The sequence below is a fragment of the Camellia sinensis genome, chromosome 3 (assembly GCF_055761805.1).
Source record: "Camellia sinensis isolate YWXY chromosome 3, ASM5576180v1, whole genome shotgun sequence".
In the NCBI taxonomy this organism is placed as follows: domain Eukaryota; kingdom Viridiplantae; phylum Streptophyta; class Magnoliopsida; order Ericales; family Theaceae; genus Camellia; species Camellia sinensis.
This window is the reverse complement of record NC_138963.1, coordinates 212,838,300-212,858,418: the sequence shown is the minus strand read 5'-3', so window position 1 is coordinate 212,858,418 and position 20,119 is coordinate 212,838,300. Positions and strand designations below refer to the sequence as shown.

The 20,119-nt window shown below is 36.8% G+C and overlaps 1 protein-coding gene across 2 annotated transcripts; it reads left to right on the top strand.

The window, feature by feature from the left end:
• The first annotated feature begins 1,018 nt into the window (after positions 1-1,018).
• LOC114305650 (protein ESSENTIAL FOR POTEXVIRUS ACCUMULATION 1) lies at positions 1,019-13,177 on the top strand. Of its 2 annotated transcripts, XR_014365209.1 has the most exons (11): positions 1,019-1,249; positions 4,447-4,535; positions 4,776-5,687; positions 5,772-5,892; positions 5,983-6,141; positions 6,451-7,245; positions 7,526-10,205; positions 10,301-10,353; positions 11,789-11,943; positions 12,016-12,075; positions 12,567-13,177. XR_014365209.1 is itself a non-coding variant. In XM_028250778.2 (10 exons), the coding sequence occupies exons 1-10, from the start codon at positions 1,201-1,203 to the stop codon at positions 12,953-12,955; spliced, it is 5,409 nt and encodes a 1,802-aa protein (XP_028106579.2). In that variant the 5' UTR covers positions 1,019-1,200; the 3' UTR covers positions 12,956-13,177. The 2 variants fall into 2 exon arrangements, 1 of the variants encoding a protein (XP_028106579.2); XM_028250778.2 differs by lacking the exon at positions 10,301-10,353.
• The last annotated feature ends 6,942 nt before the right edge of the window (positions 13,178-20,119 follow it).

The window sequence follows — 20,119 nt, the reverse complement described above, 5'->3', positions numbered from 1 at the left end:
GTGGTTATACTTAAAACATATTGTATAATTTTACTTTAATATTAGTCCATCCATCAACAAATCCTAACTCTCCCTGGCATCTAAAACAAAGTTTTTTAACAAAACTAAAATACTGTAGTAACAAAACGAATTAAAATAAGAAGTTTTCAAAACAACTCATAGAGAAAAAATTGCAACATTAAAACAAAAATTGAAAATGTGGTGTGTATTGTGCTTAAAGCCCGGTGTTAATAGAAGCCTACTAAAATGTTATTAGTTAGGGCCGGTGGCCACGCCAGAGGATAAATTGGTGATTTCAGTTTAACACAAAATCCACGCAATCTGTAAGCGCGTGAGATAACCCCTAAAAATATCGCGAACTCGTTCAACAGTAAATTTAAATGTTTCGTAGGTGTGAGATTATAAGACATTTGGGGCTTCGTTGGAGAAATGGGTCGACTTTTTAGATTTTTAGTTATTTTTGATTATTTTAGTTTGTGATTAAAAAATTTAACTTGAGAAATTTTTTTAATTTTTTTAACTTTTTAAAATTTTTTGTAAGAGAAATAATATAATAATTATAGATTAGATGTGATATTATGTTTTATAAAACTAAAAAATCTATTTTATTTTTTTTAATTATTCTAATCAAAAAATCACAAAACCCACCTCTCAAACATAGGCTAAGTATTGCTTAGAATAGATTATTTTAATAATTTTTTTTGTAAAAAGATATAAAAAAATAAAAAATTAATGTAATAATTTATTATAATTTTGACTTTTTAATTAAAATTGGAGATTACCAAACATAAACTTAGTAAAAATTGTAATAAATTTTTTAAAATTTCTAAATTTTTTTGCTTAGTAATAAATCAATAATATTAGGTGATTCGAAAATTTATAATACAAATAACTCGAAACACTTAAAACGATGTTATTTTAAATATAAAACAACATAATTTTGACACATTCAAATCACAAAAGTTCGAACTGCCAAATATTTTCCGTAATAAATTACTAGACTATACTAACTTAAGCCGACTTTCAATTTTATTAAAAGAAAAAAAAAAAATCCAAGTTTTACTTATATTCATATCATTTGTGTTTCTCTCTCTCTTACCTTCTCTTCAGCAGTAATTCGAAACATCCAAAAAAAGGGTTTCTTTGGCGTCTCCGAGCTCCTTCTCTCTCTCCAACTCTTCCTTTTCTCGCCGATCATCCATGGCTGCCAAGTCCGATATCGATTCTCGCAGCGTCCAGATCTCCAAAGGTATTCCACATTAAGAATTTATTGCGTCTCCAACACTCTATCTCTCTGTATCTTCTTACAACTCAAATTTATTCGTTGATTGTTAATTTATGGTGTTCGTATTCTGATTTCCACTCGAAGTGGTTCTTTTTTGTGCAAAACCCTAGTTTATTGTGGAGATTGGAGCCGCTCGTGTTCCTTTTGCTGTTCGAGAGACCACCAGAGTGGTTTTTTGATATTTTTCTTTCAGTTTGGTTGGTGGGAATATGAGGGAAAAAAAAAGAGAATGCTTGACTATTTTTCTTGCATTTGTTTAATTTATCGCTTTTACTAGCTAATTGAGCCTTAAGCTTTGTATTGCTTTATGATTTCAGGGGAACATTAATCTTTTTAGGGTTTTATTTTATACATATAATTGCTTTTGATTTCGGAGCGACAACAACTGAATACAGTTCTCTGGGAATCTGTTTGGTTGAAAAAAAAGGTCTTTTGTTTTGTATATATATATTGCCTCCTTTTCTTGGGGTTAGTTTGGCAGTACTGGGCGTGGGCTTTTGTGTATATAGAAAAAAGGCTATTTTTATTGAAGATTTTGTCGTCAGATGCTGATGTTGTTTTCATAGCTTTCATGGCCTTGTTGGACAATATTCTATCAATTACACTAAATGTTTGACCTAGTTTGTCATTTGGAGTGAATGTTAGATAATATACGAGCACATACATGAATTTTTTTATTATATACTGCGATATACTAATTTTCACTTAGTCTATTTTGAAAATTTAATTACATAATGAGTGAGTTTAGTACGGTGAAAATATATATATATATATATATATATTATATTTTAAATATGTTTTTGATTTTTATGTAGCTTGAATTCTTTTATTGGAGTTGCTTCTCCAGTTCACTAGTCATGGACTGTTATGTATGTTGAAAATAAAATACGCTGTTTTCATTGAAGATTTTATCATCTGAGGTTGATGTTTTTTGTAGCTCTCTTGGCCTCGGTGGACTATATTATTTATCAATTACACCAAGTGCTCGACCTTGCCTTTCATTTGGAGTGAATGTTAGCTAATATGAGTACATATAATCTTTTTGATTGTATTTAATGTGATATACTAATTCCTACTTGGTCCATTTTGAAAATTTAATTTACATAATGAGTGAGTTTAGTATGATTGGGGCCCTGCAGCTGAGGATGGTTTATCTTGCACATTGTTTATATGGACAACTTAAGGTAAGGTGTATGGGAATGCTTTGATGCACCCCACAAATATTATGAGGATGTTGTTTGATGTCAACTAAAGATTTGAGTAGCTGTTGGCTGGTGCTAATATGTAATATTGAGTTTGAATGAAACAAACTAACAACAAAAACACAGGGGAAGGTTCCGGACACCCCGGTGTCAATTAAAAAAAAAAAACATAGGGGAAAGTCAATCCTCAGAACTTGGCACTTTTTCATTTGAGATTAGTGGCCCATCACTCTGATGAATCAGGGGTGGAGATAAGTGGGCCATCACTCTTTTGACTTGGTTCTTGTTGGTTTTTATAGTTTGTTAACCAAAAGAAAGCCTAAAAAATATTATAAACAACTTTATCATTGTATCTGTAATTTTCTTTTCCCTTTTGCTTGCAATTTGAGGGAAAAAAGAGAGATGTATTTCCACTTAAATTCTATGTATGTTGCTTGTATGCATGTTGACTCTGTGTTGTTTTTTCATTTACTCTATACATATGATGCAATGCAGTCTCGTAGTTCATGTATGCTAAATTGTTAACTTTCAGTACCTTTCAAGTTCTGTGGATATTGCTCTTTCTTTGTGGTCTATTGCTGTTCATTTTCTGCCCATAACTCTTAGTTATCTTATGACAGTTTTTGCAACATCTGAATATGTGTTTTATGTGTTTATTTTGTACTTGTATTTAATATTTTTTAATATTTTTCTCTCTCTTTTTTTTATATCATTCCTTAAGTCCTATAGGTTTGATCCTGTAGATTTTGACTCATTTTCTCGTTGAGTGAGGGGTGCGAAATAAATCAGATTGATTTTCAATCAAAAGTATTATGTGAAAAACCTGTGCTTGTTAGCAGGTGAATCACTCTCTCCTCTCGTAGTGGGCCTCTTTTCTTCCCCCCCACTGGCATGAGGAAAGGGTCCATTCCACTAGCTCCTCTTCTTGTTTGTGAGAATAAATCTGGGAATATGTGGACAGTCACCTGTATTTAACATCTGGTTGACTTGCTTGTATATACCATATTTTAAATGAAGACCTTATTTGCAGCATGTTTGATGTGTTTGGTTTGTCGTCTGATTTGTCATTCGCCACTTGTAAATAGGAGATAATATTTCAGTGACTGAATTAACTCTCACACTGTGAAATAATTTATAAAGAATAAATATAAGGAGGGAAATCATGTTGTTAGGTTTTCTGTGATAATGACAGAAAGATTATGAGACTAGGGACGAGGGATGCCTATAAAAGAAATTGTGGTGGGTTTTGGTTGTGGAAAGTTTCTATGGTTAGGACTATATGAGGTAGAAGAAGACTTCTAGGGTTTCTAGATGGAAAAATGTGAGATTTGATTTGATTTTCAAAAGTTACTGTGCTGGATTTTCAGAACAAAGGCTATTTGAGGGCCTAATCTCTGTGTAATTACTGGTCTTAAATTAATGGTTTAATTGAAGGACAATAGGTAAGGGAAGGGGTTATGGTTCGGCTTGATTGACTATAGTTTTAGGACTGGAAAGTGCAATTTTCTAGGTATTGAAAATCAAAGAATAGTGTTTTGTCAACAAAGAAGAAGAGAAGGAGAACTATGTGAATTTCAGCTTGAACTTCTAAAGAATAGCCTCTTAAATTAAGGTTTCATATCACACAAAACTACAAAAGCTTTATACAAGTTTTAAGATCTTCACTTCAATGTAGGCAGTGGGTTCTCTTAATTTTGATAGGACCATGACTTCACATTAGGAAACTTTGTCATAAATAAATCCTGCATACAATGACTCCATAACATAACTTGACCCATATAAGGTGGTCCCATAGTAGATCGTTACAACCAATGTCCAATAAATTACAAAATTACTTCAATACTTCTAACTACTAAAATCTAAAAAAAGCCATAAAATTTGTCATGTTTTATATGTTGAGTGAGGATAATTTGTTATTTATTTATTCATTTATCAATTTTGTTTGTTTGTTATGTATAGATGTGCATGGATCTGACAATCCTATTCCGCTTTCACCACAGTGGCTTCTTCCGAAGCCAGGGGAGAACAAGCCTGGAAATGTAACTGGGGTTAGTTATCATTTGCTCTTTCTTTCTTTCTTCTTCTTCTTAAAAAAGAACTGGTATTTTGTGTGGCCTGTTTTTCCTAAGATATTTTTTGGGAACAAAATTTTGACATTTTATCTGTTCACTTCTTTAGGATTATTTGCACTTTAACTTTCAGCATGTGTTGTTCCATTTTGTTACCCAAAATAGCTTCTATGCTGGGGCGGAGGCTCTGTTTTTTTTTTATAATTTCTTTTTGTACAGGAGAACGATTTTATCCCATATCCAGGTTATGCAAGTCGTTCAGATGCGATGAAGTCATCGGGAAACGGTGAGGACATGCATGAAACCCCGAAGAAAAAGGATGTGTTCAGGCCAACTGTGCTTGATATGGATTCTGGTCGCCGTGATCGCTGGCGTGATGAGGAAAGAGACACCAATTTGGCTGTTCGAAGGGATCGTTGGAGGGAGGGAGATAAAGAGCTTGGCGACTCCCGTAAGGTGGACCGATGGGTGGACAACTCTTCTGCAAGGAACTTCGGAGAAACACGTCGTACTGTACCTGAGCGGTGGACTGATTTGAGTAACAAGGAAACTAATTATGATCAACGTCGTGAGAGCAAATGGAACACACGCTGGGGGCCTGACAATAAGGAGACAGATAGTTTGCGTGATAAGCGGATAGACTCAAACAGAGACGCTGACATGCCTCTTGATAAAGGGTTGTCTCAACTTACTCAGCATGCGAAGGATGAGAAGGAAGGAGATCATTATCGGCCATGGAGACCTAATTCTCATAATCGGGGAAGAGCGGAGCCTTCTCATCATTCAACACCAAGCAAACAGGGCTCTACATTTTTGCATAGCCGAGGACGTGGGGATAATGCTCTACAAACCTTGTCGCATGGTCGGGAAAGGGTTGGCCCCAGTGGAAGCTCTTTGAACAGTGCTCATATTCATTCTCAGTCTTTTGTAACTGTCTCAGAAAAAGGTGAAATTGGCCATGGAGAGCCTTCCCCTTTAAGATATAGCAGGACAAAAATGCTTGATGTGTACAGGATGACCGATATGAGGTCATGCCGGAAAATATTAGATGGGGTTGTACCAGTGCCTTCCCTTACACTGGAAGAACCAGTAGAGCCTCTAGCATTTTATGCACCTACCCCTGATGAATTGGTACTTTGTGCCGCCTTTAATTTATTTTAATGAACTTTATTGGTATCACTTTCAGCTTTATTTATTGCTCTACTTCTTGAGTAGGTTATTTGGAAGGGAATGGACAAAGGGGATATTGTAAGTAGTGGTGCACCTCAGATTTTTAAAGAGGGATCCATTGGAAGAAACTCAAATGATCTTGGACAAGCAAGACAAGCCAAGTTTGGTACTGAACACGTCCCATTTTTTTTTAGCCTGAATATTTTCTTCTTGTTTCTTGTATGCTTTTGACTTTTGTTGGGTGTCATGTGATCAGGTAGTAGAGAAGATTTTTTACTTGCTGGTGATGATCATGAAGGTGACCATGTTGGTGGTTTGTCCTTTGAGAAACGAATGCAGTCTTTTGGGCCAGACGCAAATATGGAAACCTTTCAGGATCAACAGAAGTACTCTCATAATAAATTAAATCCTGAAGGTATATTAACATAGAAATTACATTGTTTGAATTTCTATTGGTTCACATCTTAATATGCTATGCTCGATGATCAGTGTTGCCTACGTTTTACAAAAATGATTTTTTGATTAAAATTCAATATATCTTATGGTTGATAAATCGCAATGTTAAAATTGAATGCTCCAGGAGAGAGGATGCATAGTTTGATGGCTGTAATCCTCTGGTTTACTGATTCTCAACTCAGGATGTTTTCTATGGATGAGTTCTATTCAATGGTATATCCTGGATCTTTATATTGCATGTTTCTCTAATCCATTTTATTATGTTCAGCCTTGAGAGAAGATGGTGCTCGTTATTGGACTGATGAGGTGGCTATCAATAAAGAGTCAAGTGTGCAGGGAAATTCTTCTGTTCATCCTGGCACAGCATGGCGATCCTCATCAATTGGAGAACAACGTACAGATCCAACCTCTCATGATTGGAGAGCGACTCCAACTGGTTTCAGGTCAAGAACTTCTGATATTGGTTGGTCACAATCACAGAAAGATCTGAACAATGAATGGGGAAGTGGTTTGGCAGACCTTTCTTACTCCAAAGATGAATCTAAAGGGGAGGTTGGCAAGGATTCGATTATTAGGAGGCAGCCGTCTGCAGTCTTGGACAGGGAACAGGAACCTGGGAAACTTTCACAGCCTTCTCCGGAAGACATTCTGCTTTACTATAAAGATCCACAGGGTGAAATCCAAGGTCCTTTTTCTGGGAGTGATATTATTGGGTGGTTTGAGATTGGATATTTTGGTATAGATTTACAAGTTCGTCATGCAAATGCACCGCATGACTCAGCATTTTCATTACTTGGTGATGTTATGCCACACTTGCGAGCAAAAGCCCGACCTCCACCTGGATTTAGTGCACCAAAACAGAATGAAGTTGTGGATGGATCTGGTAGGTCAAACTTCAGTGCCGTTGGAAAGCTTCATGCAAGTTCAAGTGAGATTGATATGACTAAGGCTGAACAAAGATATAAACTTAGTTCAACAACGGATGCTGAAAATAGGTTTTTGGAGTCCCTGATGTCTAGTAATATGAGTGCTTCTCCACTTGAAAAGCTTACTTTCTCTGAAGGTTGGTTTTTTCGATTAGATAATTTATTTCTTCATTTTTGAAGCATGATGGCATTCTCTGCTCTAGGGGTAAGGCTGCATATATCTTGCCCTCACCAACCCCGCTTTAGCGAGAGCCTTGTGCACTGAGTTGCCTTTATTTTATTTTATTTTATTTTATTTTATTTTATGCATTCTCTTCTGTAGCATAGTTTCTTTTCCTAATGTTCTTATTCCATTGAGCTACTATAACTAAAGGCCGCTGTCTTCATCTAATCTCGAGAACTGTATTCACTTTGCAGGTATGCAGGGATATATTGGAAACAATACGAGTGGTATGCCTCCCGGAATGGAAAGTGGAGACAACCTGTACCTCTTGGCCAAGAGAGTGACACTTGAACGACAGAGGTCTCTGTCGAATACTTATCCATATTGGCAAGGGAGGGATGCAGCACCAATGGTTCCTAATTCGGATATTGTCCAGGACTCCACAAATCCACATTCAAAACTTCTATCGTCAATTGGTGATAATCCTCGTCAGCAACCTCATTCCCAGAATTTGATGTCTATCCTTCAAGGTTTACCTGACAGGTCTACCTCTAGCATCAATAATGGAGTTAGTGGCTGGTCAACTTTCCCGGTCCAGGGTGGCTTGGACCCTCTTCAGGAAAAGCTGGACTTGCATCATCGCCAGAATTTTCTTCCCCAAGCTGCATTTGGTATCCAACAGCAGAGGCTACAACCACACCAACCCTCTTTAACAAATTTACTAGCTCAAGATATAGATAATTCTTCTAGCATTTTAACCCCTGAAAAGCTACTCGCTTCTGGTCTTTCTCAAGATCCACAACTTTTGAGCTTGTTGCAACAACAATACTTGTTGCAGTTACATTCCCAGCCACCAATTCCATCACAGCAGATGTTGGTATTGGATAAGCTCTTGTTGCTTAAGCAGCAGCAGAAACAGGAAGAGCAGCTACAATTGTTGCGGCAGCAACAACAATTGCTCTCTCAGGTGCTGTCCGATCATCATCCTCACCAGCATTTTGGTGAGCAATCTTATGGACAGTTACAGGCTTCTTCATTGCCAGCAGGGAATGCTTCTGCTGAGCATCCTAGGTTTCAGCTGTCACACGAGTTGTTTCAGACAGGTTCACAGATGCCAGTTCCAAATTTACAAGATGAACACGTTTCTAACTTTGTTAGTTTACCTCCTAGTGTTTCCTTGGATGTCAGTCATAATGTCGGTTCTGAAGGCTCTTCTATACATTTGCCACACCAAATGTTTGGGAATACGGTCCATGAAAAAAGTTGGGGTTCTGCGCTGAGAGAACAAATCGAGGACACACAACAAAATAATTCTTTGGTCACATCAGCCACCATTGATAGCTTACCCCAATCCGAGGTGGTTCACATACATCCACAGGAGCAGATATCTGAAAACATTTTGAGAACTAATGATCCCGTCACTGTTAAAACCTCTGACGCTGCTGTGGAGTTTGTGCCTTCAGAACTTCCGGAAAAATCTGCTTCAGTAGAATCAATGGGGAATTATGAGAATGACATTTCATTGCCTGAGGAAGTAAATGAACTGATGGTTCCGCTTACAGGTGCTCTTGAGGAAGCACTAGTTGAAGGAGAACAATGCAATGAAGAGACATCCATGGTGAAAGAACTGAAAACTGTAGAAGCTCCTGAAGTAAAGAAAACTTCTGAGAAGAAATCCAGAAAGCAGAGGTCTTCCAAGGCACAATCCTCCAACCAGTTGAAAGGAGTTCCTAAAACATCCTCTTTGCAACAATCAAAGTCATCTGAAACTGAAGTTTCTAATGTTGCTGGTATGAAGAATGAGACACAGATTGCCCCAGGAGAAATAGTTCATGCACTGTCTCCACAACGAACTAAGGATAGCAAATCTGAAGTCGTTATGGTTGAAATTGTGGATGATCAGCAAGTTAAAAGCTCATTGTCCACAGGTGCATCCGGAGATGGTAGTGAATCTGTGGATGCAAAGGGTGATTCCAGACTGGTTGGCCCTGTGTCACAGCTTAACACACAAGTACATACTGGACAGCGAGCTTGGAAGCCTGCCCCTGGTTTCAAGCCAAAGTCACTATTGGAAATTCAACAGGAAGAACAGAGAAAGGCACAAACAGAAATTGCCATTTCAGAGATCCCAATGTCAGTAAACTCCGTTAGTTTCTCGACTCCTTGGGCTGGGGTTGTGGCCAATTCAGATCATAAAACAGATGCAGGTAGCAGTGAGTCAAATTTGGGGAAATCTGAGATTTCTATAAACCAAAAGAGCAAGAAGAGCCAATTACATGATCTTTTGGCAGAAGTTTCGGCAAAGTCTAACGAAAGAGATATGGAGGTTCCAGTCAGTAGTTCCCTACCAGTTATGAGTGCCCAACTGGATTCAGTTGATGATGACAACTTTATTGAGGCGAAAGACACTAGAAAGAATCGCAAAAAGTCTGCAAAAGCCAAGGGGATTGGAGCTAAGGTCTCATTGCCAATTGCTTCGGTTGATCTCTCTGTTGGTTCAAGTCCCAATGAGAAAGGCAAGGGTGCTAGGCAGGTGCAGCAGGAGAAGGAAGTGTTACCTGCAGTCCCTTCTGGTCCTTCTTTAGGAGATTTTGTTCTCTGGAAGGGGGAGCCTGAGTATCCCACCCCTGCCCCAGCATGGTCCACCGACTCTGGGAACGTTCCAAGGCCCACATCGTTGAGGGATATCCTAAGGGAACAAGGAAAAAAGGTTACTTCTGCCCAACACCAAAACTTAATTCCTACTCCTCAGAAGTCCCAGCCAACTCAGCTTACCCGTGGAAGTGGTCCTTCTCGATCTCTTTCTGCATCATCTCCAGTCAAGGATGTGTCTCCTATCCAGCTTGTTTCCCATGCTTCTGCTCAATTGAAACATAAAGGAGATGATGATCTATTCTGGGGTCCGTTGGATCAAACAAAGCAAGAAGTGAAGCAGTATGACATTCTCTTTTCTTTGACTACTGTGTTTTTCATTTCTGGTTATACTTGTTGCTGTGAATTAGTTAATATTTTACTTTATTGCCTATTAGATGGTTGCATTTAGGAGTAGATTGGCATTTGGCTAGATCAACCCTCATTCTAAGTAAGTTTGGTCTGTTTTTCTGTTGAATTTTGTTTGTGGTATAGGTGGATATGTTTTGACAACTATATATATATGTTCTTTTTGTTAGAAAAAAAGGGATAAAGAGTGCAGTTTATTACTATCCGACTATGTTTAGTACATATTAGTAATATATCTGCTATATTTATTAGCCTTTGGTTCCCAAGTCTGGCAATATGATAAATATTTACTTGAAGACATGTACCATGATTTTGTTGGAGGGGATGGGGAATTGAATGTAACCTCCTAGTGAGGAACATGAGTTTTGTTCACTGGGCTAACCCCAGTGGTTATTTTGTTGGAGCTTCACAGTATTAATTAAGCACACCCTGAAACTCATTGACAGTAGGCCTAACCCATTAGAGAAAGGGGTAAGACCCGGTAAAGCTGGGTCAGTTGGGACATAGTATATTTTACAGGGAAAAAAAATGAAGTTTCTTTTTGAAGGACACTGGTTCTGTGGCCTAGTTTAAGCCTATATAGAGGTTATGCCATATTTTATTCCAACTAGGTGACAGCTGATCTCTTTGCATTAAATTGTTCATTGACATAGCCTGTTACAATCAACAAGGCTGGTGATGTGGCATGGCCTTGACAATGGAATAAGCCCACGATGGGAAAAATAATATGAAGATTTAAGTTTTTTTTAAAAAATAAATATTGTGATATATAGATGAAAAAGATGAAAGAGAGAAGATAAAATGGGAAATAAAACTTAGAGAATGGAGTCAAGGAGAAGACATGAGAGAGAATAAAGGTAACTGAAACACAGAAAATATGAGAGAATAAAGGGATGACTCTCAGATGAAGGATAAAGAATCGAGAGAAATATAGAAGAGATGAGCCACTTTGTGTGTGGGTGTGGGTGTGTGTGTGTGTGTGTGTGTGAGAGAGAGAGAGAGAGAGAGAGAGAGAGAGAGAGAGAGAGAGAGATCTTGTAAAACTATTCCTACCCAACGTAAATACCTAATAGAGCTTGATCCTATCACTAAACTAGTAAAAATTCCTAGAAGTTCGAAAATACAACAACATTATCTGAAAGACTTCTAGTAATACTAATCACTTGAAACTATTGAACAAATTATTTTCTCATGGATCCCACATCAACTTGACTGTATGGATCCATTATTGTTGGAGAAAACTCAACCTCAAGTTTATCAAATCTTCAACATTGATAAGATTCTTTATCATCAGAATATGTTCATTTGTGTGTGTGGTGTCTTCTAAAAAATATTTTGAGATATATTTATCAAAAAAAAAAAAAAAACTGAGATATAGATGAAAAAGTTGAAAGAGAGAATTAATAATTATGTGATTAGATGGGTCTCTTGGTTTTATGAACCTATTGTTGTTGGAATCAGTTACAGTGATTAAGAAGTTGAAGGCAAAACTAAGAGGTCATGTTTGCTGCAAACAGGTTGAACTTTCCTCATCTTGCAAGTCAGGACAGTTGGGGAACCAAAAACACCCCTGTGAAAGGGACAGGATCATTGCAGAAATCTCTTTCATCATCACCTGCCCCTGCTCAGTCATCCTTGAAAGGGAAAAAGAATGCCATGACTAAGAACTCAGGTAATCCATTATGGTTAGTGTGTTTTTTAGTTTAAGAACTTGAGTGACCTTTTCAAGCCCCTATCCTTGCAGAGGCCATGGATTTCAGAGATTGGTGCGAGAGCGAGTCCGTCAGGCTTATCGGGACAAAAGGTATCATATTACTATTACCATATATGCCTCACCTTCCTATATTTCCCTTTTCTTCTGTTCTTTTTTTTTTTTTTTCCTTTCTTTTCCAAAAGCTTTTAAAAATTTGGTTTGCTGTACATTAAAGAAAGAAAAAGAAAAAGGAAAAAAAACAACGCAAAAAAGGAATTTAAGTATTTTTCATTGAGGAATTTCCGATCAATTTGTCTTGTTCTCTGCTCTATTTCAAATTCAGAAATGCTATAGACCTACAATTTAAATCTCTAAATTCACCTACAATGACTTGGCAAGGGAGTTGAGTTTTATATGGTTGAGGTTGTGACAAATAAAAAAATGACATGTTACTCGTGTGATTGTGGGGAACATTTTAGGGGTCTCAAAATTTTCCATTTCCAACATTAATAGCAGGTTCAGAAATTTAATTTGTTTGATGGTTACTAACTCAAAAGATAACTTGATGTACATTTTTCAATTTTTTTCTTCTTCTTTACTAGATACAAGTTTCCTGGAGTTCTGTTTGAAGCAATCCAGATCGGAGGCTGAGATACTACTGGTAGAGAACCTGGGCGCATATGATCGTGACCACAAGTTCATTGACAAGTTCCTCAACTACAAGGAGTTGTTACCTGCAGATGTCCTGGAAATTGCCTTCCAAAGTCGGAATGATCGCAAGGCCACTGGATCAGGTGCCAGAGATATGAATTCTGACAATGCTGGTGTCAGGGATTCTGACCAAGGTAATGCAATGGGACCTGATGGGCCCAAAGGGGGAGGAGGGAAGAAAAAGGGAAAGAAAGTGAAGAAGGTGAGTCCGTCAGTTCTGGGATTTAATGTTGTTAGCAACCGGATCATGATGGGTGAAATTCAGACTGTGGAAGATTAGGAACGTTTCAAAGGTACTTGTAAATACATTTTGTCTAAAGAACTCTGTAAAGTGTTTTTACTTTGGTTTTGTTTTCCATCAGAGTCATCAGCAGTGGCACTAAGTTAATCTGCTCGAGCAATTTTGTGAAGTAACATTTGAACATTAGAGCCCTTGTTATTTTGGTTCTAGAATTTTTGAGTTCAATCTGAAATCAATTTAAGCTCTCTTTACTTCTTGTTATGTTGGTTTTGGTCTCTCCTGTAGAACATTGCATGATTCAATCTTTTAAGGGGGTGGAAATTTCTTATTTTTGGGGGCCGTTTCTTTTGAAGCTTTGATTTATGTGTGTTCAGATTGGGATTTAGATCCTCTCCACATTAGGTATGGTTGGAAAGTTGCATATGGATTGCATCTTATCCATTCATAATGTTACCAGTCCAATTTCTCAGGTTCTTAGATTAAGCTGGCAAGGTTATTTGGAAAAATAGATCAAGAAGTAACAAAAATAGATATTTTGGGTATTTATTTTGTTCTATTTTTAGTTTGGGGGCAGTGAAACCAGCCTACATGCCCTTTGTGACTGTCCAAAAGCTAGATCTTTTTGGCATGGTATCCTTATTTAATCGGACCAAGGGATGCTGCTGTGACTCGGTGCCTCGGTGGAGGCTTTTTCCAAGTTTTTTTTGATGATTTGAACTATTCATATTATAAGATTCGTTGAATAGATAATACATGCACAAAATCAAATTGATTGAAAATTTACAATTTTATAATAACATATTTGTTTTTTAAAAAACAAACGGTTAGCATTATCTTGATAATTTTTGTAAAATAATTTGAATCTAATCATGGGATTGTGGATTTCTGATTAACTAGATTTTTTTGTATGAATGATATACTTGACGAATCTTATAATATAAATGGTTCGGATTATTAAAAAAAGTTCAGAAAAATCTCTCGCTGGAGCACCCCAGAGGATCCCTGAATCCTATTTAATCTTCCTTGTTACACGCCTTTTCCTTTGACCTAACCCATTGGCTGAGAACCAATTGCCAGTCATCTCTAAATCATAGATCTTCTATACCATGGGCCACCAAAACCATTCAAGTAGGCTGGGTTCCACCCCTTCTTACTAACTGCTTCAAGTTGAACACGCTGGGGCCTCGAAAGGTAACAACATAGGCGCAGGAGCAGGAGGCCTCATAAGGGACTGGAAAGGCAGCTGGATCTGTGGTTTCTGCAGAAACATTGGCATGGGCATGGCTTCTAGTGTGGCAGTGGAACTCTGGGGCTTAAGAGATGGGCTCCAACTGGCTTTAGACCTCAATATCCAGCAATTACAAGTTGAAACAGATGCCTTCTTGTTGAAACATCTACTGTTTTCCATAAGCTCACACCATCAACTTAGCAATCTCATCTTTGACTGCAGGTACAATCCTGGAGCACCTAGGAACCCCAACAATTAATCATGTGTACCGAGAAGCAAACTCATGCGCAGATGCACTTGCAAACATGGGGTCTAGCAAGGATGAAGGCCTTTATCGTTTTGCCTCTCCTCCTCCTCCTTGTATTGCTACTTTATTATTTAATGACTCTAAAAAGGATGCGATATCCAAGATTTCTGTATGATTAATTTCTTCAATTTATGAAATCTCCTTTCGCCAAAAAAAACAAAAAAGAATAATTTTTACCTTTGCGTAGTTCATTGCCTGTCATGCTACCCAAATATTAAAGAAAAATGACTGGTAGCTCAAAAAAAGTGGCCTGATTTTGGCTCGAATTCGTTTTGCGATTCTTTTTTTTTTTTTTTTCTTCTTCTTCTTCTTCGTTGAACACAGGAGAAGAACAGAGGGGAAGAGGAGGAGAGAGGAAGAAAGAGAGAGGAGAGGAGAGAAGGGCCCCTCCTGTGCCTCCGTCGCCGCCGATCGTCGCAGCATCTCCGATCGTCGCAGCAGCAACTCCGATCGTCGCAGCAGCAACTCCGATCGTCGTAGCCCTGCCTCCTCCAGCCTAATTTTGATGGTCCCCTCCCCTCCAGTTCTCCTTCTTCCTCCTCCTTCCTCTTCTTCTTCTCCGAATTCGAGCCAAATTCAAACCTCCGAATTCGAGCTACGAATCGGAGTCGAATACTAAATTATATTTGAATTTACAGTATACAAAATATTAAAACACAATTCTTCTCTTGCTTTTCATAATTAATAAGATGCAAAATTATTAAAATAGTTTTTTTTTTTTTTGGGGAAAATACACATGGAAGTTTAAAAAAATAATTACATGAAATTTTTTTACTCTTTAATTATTAATATTTATAAAATTTACCATTAATTTGTAATAATTTTTTAAAAATAGATTGATTTGATATATTTTTTTTTCAACATCCCTCTCTCGAATAATATATTTTTGGGCAAATTACATATACACCCCTCCAGGTTTGACAAAATTACAGATACCCCTGAGGTTTGAGAAATTACGAATTCCCCCTGAATGCTATATTTGCATAAGAAATTAGGGGGTAATTTGTTATGAAATATAAACCTCAGGGGGTAAATTGTTATGAAAATACAAACCTCAGGGGGCGGGATGTAATTTCCGAAACCTCAGGGGTATCTGTAATTTAACCAAACCTGGAGGGGTGTATATGTAATTTGCCCTATATTTTTTCCTCTGGCTCCCTTTCCCTCTCTCTGTCAGTCTCACTCTCAACATCTCTCTCTCTCTCGCACTCTCACTCCGTGCCTGGCACAAAATCGGCGCAATCGACAACGCAACACCGTATTTTATGAATGTTGCCCTACCGCGGCTCCATTTCCTCTCAGTTCTCATTCATCTCTGGAGTGGAATCTGGCAAAACTTGTGGAAAACGTGGTCAATCTGTAAGCTTTGCCTCTTCTCTGTCATAATCGTCCATTTTGTAGGGAGTTTGGGATTCCTGAAACATGCATTTTGTTGATTTTGTTTTCCATTCATCGTATTGCGTTAATTGATGCCTATAATTGGGATTTTAATTGCGTTATTATGTATATATGTTCTGAGAGGAGTTACATCTATTTATTTGAACATTTTGATATGAATGTGCTCTGTTTGGTGGACTTACCAAAAAAAAAGTGTTTTGTTAGGTGGCTAGATTTTTTTTTTTGTGTGTGTGTGGATATGGAACTGAAGTTCCAATTTCTAGAAAGTGTATTTGCTGATGAGAAGTTACAGGGAGAGAAGGGCTTGGCTGACTTATTTAACTTAATATAAGTTCAAAGCTGGAAAAAGCTACTTATAAGCAACACCATACAATGGGGAAAAAGGAGAGACATAGCCATGCTAAGAGCTGAGCTATGTTGCTGCTGAGAGCGAGTGACCTAATAGAGGCACACTAGTTGAGTTAGAGGTGGGAATTATCAGAGTTAGATGAAACTCTCCACTACAACATAAAATGCAATAATACTATTTTACATAACATGTTTTAGGTGCCATCATGTTGGTTCAAAACCATTACAAACATTCAGATTGTGACAAATAAGGTTGGAACATGTTTGGCATTTGCTAATACTCGGAAAAAATTCACAAGTTTGGTTTTTGATTCTTCTTACACATTGGCTAATATTCTTGATATACTTGTGATTGTTATCTTGGACGATACCACAATTTAAAAGCATGAATGTGATTAGGGACACTAACCATGTTGAATTGATGGAACTGAAACAAGAGATGTCCCTGTCTTAGTTGCAGGTGAGATAATGAATCACATTGTCAGGGAGCTTTTTTTTTTTTTTTTAAAAGGCTTTTTAATAATGAAACACCAACTTCATTAGAAACATTTTCAAATCTTCTATAAAAAAAATCAGTAATTGAATTCTTTTACCTACATACTCATGGGTTTTTCATTAAAGGCAAAAGGTTGCTTTACTAATAAGATAAGGTGCGTTAGCCTATCTATAGTAAGGGGCCCTTTCTTGCCGGGCTTGAATCCAACTTTAGTTGTCTTTTCCCATTTTCTTTCGCCAGGGCATCCCTTCCCTCGTGGACCGAAGAGCAGCTATCGAATCCTTTTGTCTTCCCACTAGCAGTTAGATTCTTCAAAAGGGATCGGATTCCCTTAGCCCCACTATTTCTTGAGAACCTGTATTACTGATTTGATTTGCTACACCGAGACATGGCATATTCTGTGGGTCGGTATGAGCTTGTCTCTTTCGTCCACAGTCAGTTTTTGCTTTGCCTCTTTTTTGAGAGGTTCTCAAAGTTTGCCCCTACTCTGACTCTGACCGTATTCGAGGCAGAAGTCCTTCAGGAGTTAGTAGATAAAGAGGGTATCCCTGTGCTTGAAAAGGACGGGTCTCAGCATGTTTGAGAAGGCGAAGACTTAACCTCTTATCAACAAGGTATGGTGAGGGGTACCTGATTAGGCTCTTGACCGCTCAATTCGTGAGAGACTCAGTGATCTCGGAGTTATTCGAAACTTGGCCCTACTTAGATTAAGTGGGCGTAGTGTACATTTTCCAAAACACCAAATGGCTACATAACTTGAAAATCCAAATGCGACTGTCGAAAGGCTCAGTCCAGAACTAGTCATGTGGAGGGTGTCAATGATCCATTCAATTATATCAGTCCAGTGATAGCATTCTCCTTACAACACTCAATGATAGTTATCAACCATGTCATAGATGCACACTTGCTACTGATGCTATTACAATAGCAAGTGCCCCTTTTTAGTGCTAGACTCCACCACAACAGTAAAATTATCCAAAATTTACTTGAATATTATTGTTCTGGTTTCCTAATTCATTTGGTGAGTCCTAAGTAGAGACACTTGTGACTCCATATCAATATAATGAGCTATCGTTCCTAGAAAAAGCTGGACACTCATCTATGTGTAAGAGCTAATTGTTGCATGATGAGAAAACATTGATTCCAACATATTTTGAAGTTGTAATTCATGAAAATAGTAATCAATGATTTCACAGAAGAAAGTGGTTACATGTCATTAAGATTCACAGATAAAAGCAAATTACTCTAATATCATCTGAAGCAAATCACTTTAATTTTAGCAAACTACTCTAATTTGAAACAAATCACTTTAATTTTATCCATTGAAATCTCATATCACTCTAAATCTCAGATCACTATGATCTATCTAATCTTGGATGGCTTAACGCTCCTTCATATTGCAATAGGAAAATCACGCCAATAATTTATATACTTTGTTATTTCCAAGCGCGCAACTCGCAAGCTAAGCTAGTGCCCTTTAGTGAAGAAGAGAAAATGTTAGCACACATAAGAAAGTTTACACTCAAGTTGGATGGATGTGAGGTAAATGAGACATCACTCCTTAATATATAGGCCTTCCTAGTCTTCTAGGATTATTCTAGATTACATAATAAATGAGGTATGTGGAATCCTGTAAGAGCATTCCACAACCTTTCTAAAATCTTCTAGAATCTATTCTAGATCTTTCTATATACATTCTAAAATTATATACAATGATCCCTTATTCTCTCAAGTCTTTCGAAAGGTTTCAGAAGCTTCCACTAGTCTCCAATGCTTTATCTCTCCTCTTGGTAGACAATTTGTACAGACAACTTGGCCAGACATGACATCACACTAATGACCAGTAGAAGAGAGAGTCATATATTGAAGACAACTACAATGACTGAAATCTTTTTCGATATCCTCAATAATAGGCTTACTCTAGTAACTAGCTTTTTGTCCTGTAGTTTTTATCGTGATTATATGGTTTTTGATTTCTTTGCAAGATTTCAATATTTTTCAAGTTTCTTCAATTGAGTTTGGAATATGGCTTGTTTAGGATCTATTAATTGGTATTGTGTTTTCATCTAGTTGTATGTTGGAATACTATGTTAACTGCTCAAGAAAAACATTCACCTTTTTATGTCCCCAAACAATACACATACCACAACAAATAGGTTGGTCTAAGATTCTTCATTGCAGAGGTCATACAACCAAATCCATTACTCCAAATTCATAAGTAGTAAAACACAATCAAGTATTATTTGTTTTAAATTTTTTTGTTCTTCTATTTTAAAATATTCATAATTATTGAATCATTAAAAATCTTGAACTATGATAATCTCAAGATATGATCTAGCAAATACAGATGTTTTGAAATAAGAGAACATATATTTGTAAAAACAGATAATATCATGCCATAAAACAAGGGTTATATGTTAACTTTTCATCATAGTATCCTTCTTATATTTGATTATACCAAACAGGTTTCAAGTTACATGGTTTTTATGTTTGGTTTTTTAGATTAGATTGAAGTTACATAGGTTAGTATGGCACATTTAATTATTTTTATATTATATTTTTTTGGTCAGTGTATTATATATAATGAATTCCTATGAACCATAATCACAATAAAAAACATATTAACACATTTAACTAAACATATCAAGTCTAGTTACACAACAGGTTGAGGCTTATAACCCTAATATGACCAATTTTATGTGTGGATAAAAATATTAACCCATTTATTACTCGAATCCATAAATTCATATGCCGCTAACTGCATTTTTCACTTTTAAATATTTTGGCAATTCCAAATTTATCATTTATTACGGATGACCCATGTAACAAGTATTTTCATGTTCCATAGATATAATTGGAAGATTATTTTCATGCAAAAAATATCGGATTAGGTTCTTCTGTAATTGTTTATAACTATTCTAATCGTAATGCTCTATTTATTTAGATGAAAAATATTTTTAAATAAAAACCATTTTCTAGGAAAACTTTTTTTAAAAAAATATTTTCTGGATGTTTGGTGGTGGTGATGAAACGGAGGTGGAGGGACATTGGAGGCAGTAACAGCGACGGTGATGGTGACAGTGATCGTGGTGATGGTGGCAATGACCATGGTGATGGTGGTGTGTGTGGAGGTGAAAGTGGCAGTGATAGTGTGGTAACATTGGGAAGACTTTAGTTTGGAAAACGCTTTGCACTTTTAAAAGTAAAAAATATTTTCTCCCTATATAAACTTGTTTTTGGTTGACCATAGAAAATATTTTCTATTGACTTTCGTTGTTCATTGCCCCAAATCTATATGCTGTATAAGAAACAAGAGGTTTTTAGTGAGAAATCTTGTAAGAGTTTCAAAATCTCATATTAATTTTTTTGATTTTCTTAATTTTAAACAATTAAGAAAATCTCTATTGGTTATCTTTTATTTGATAA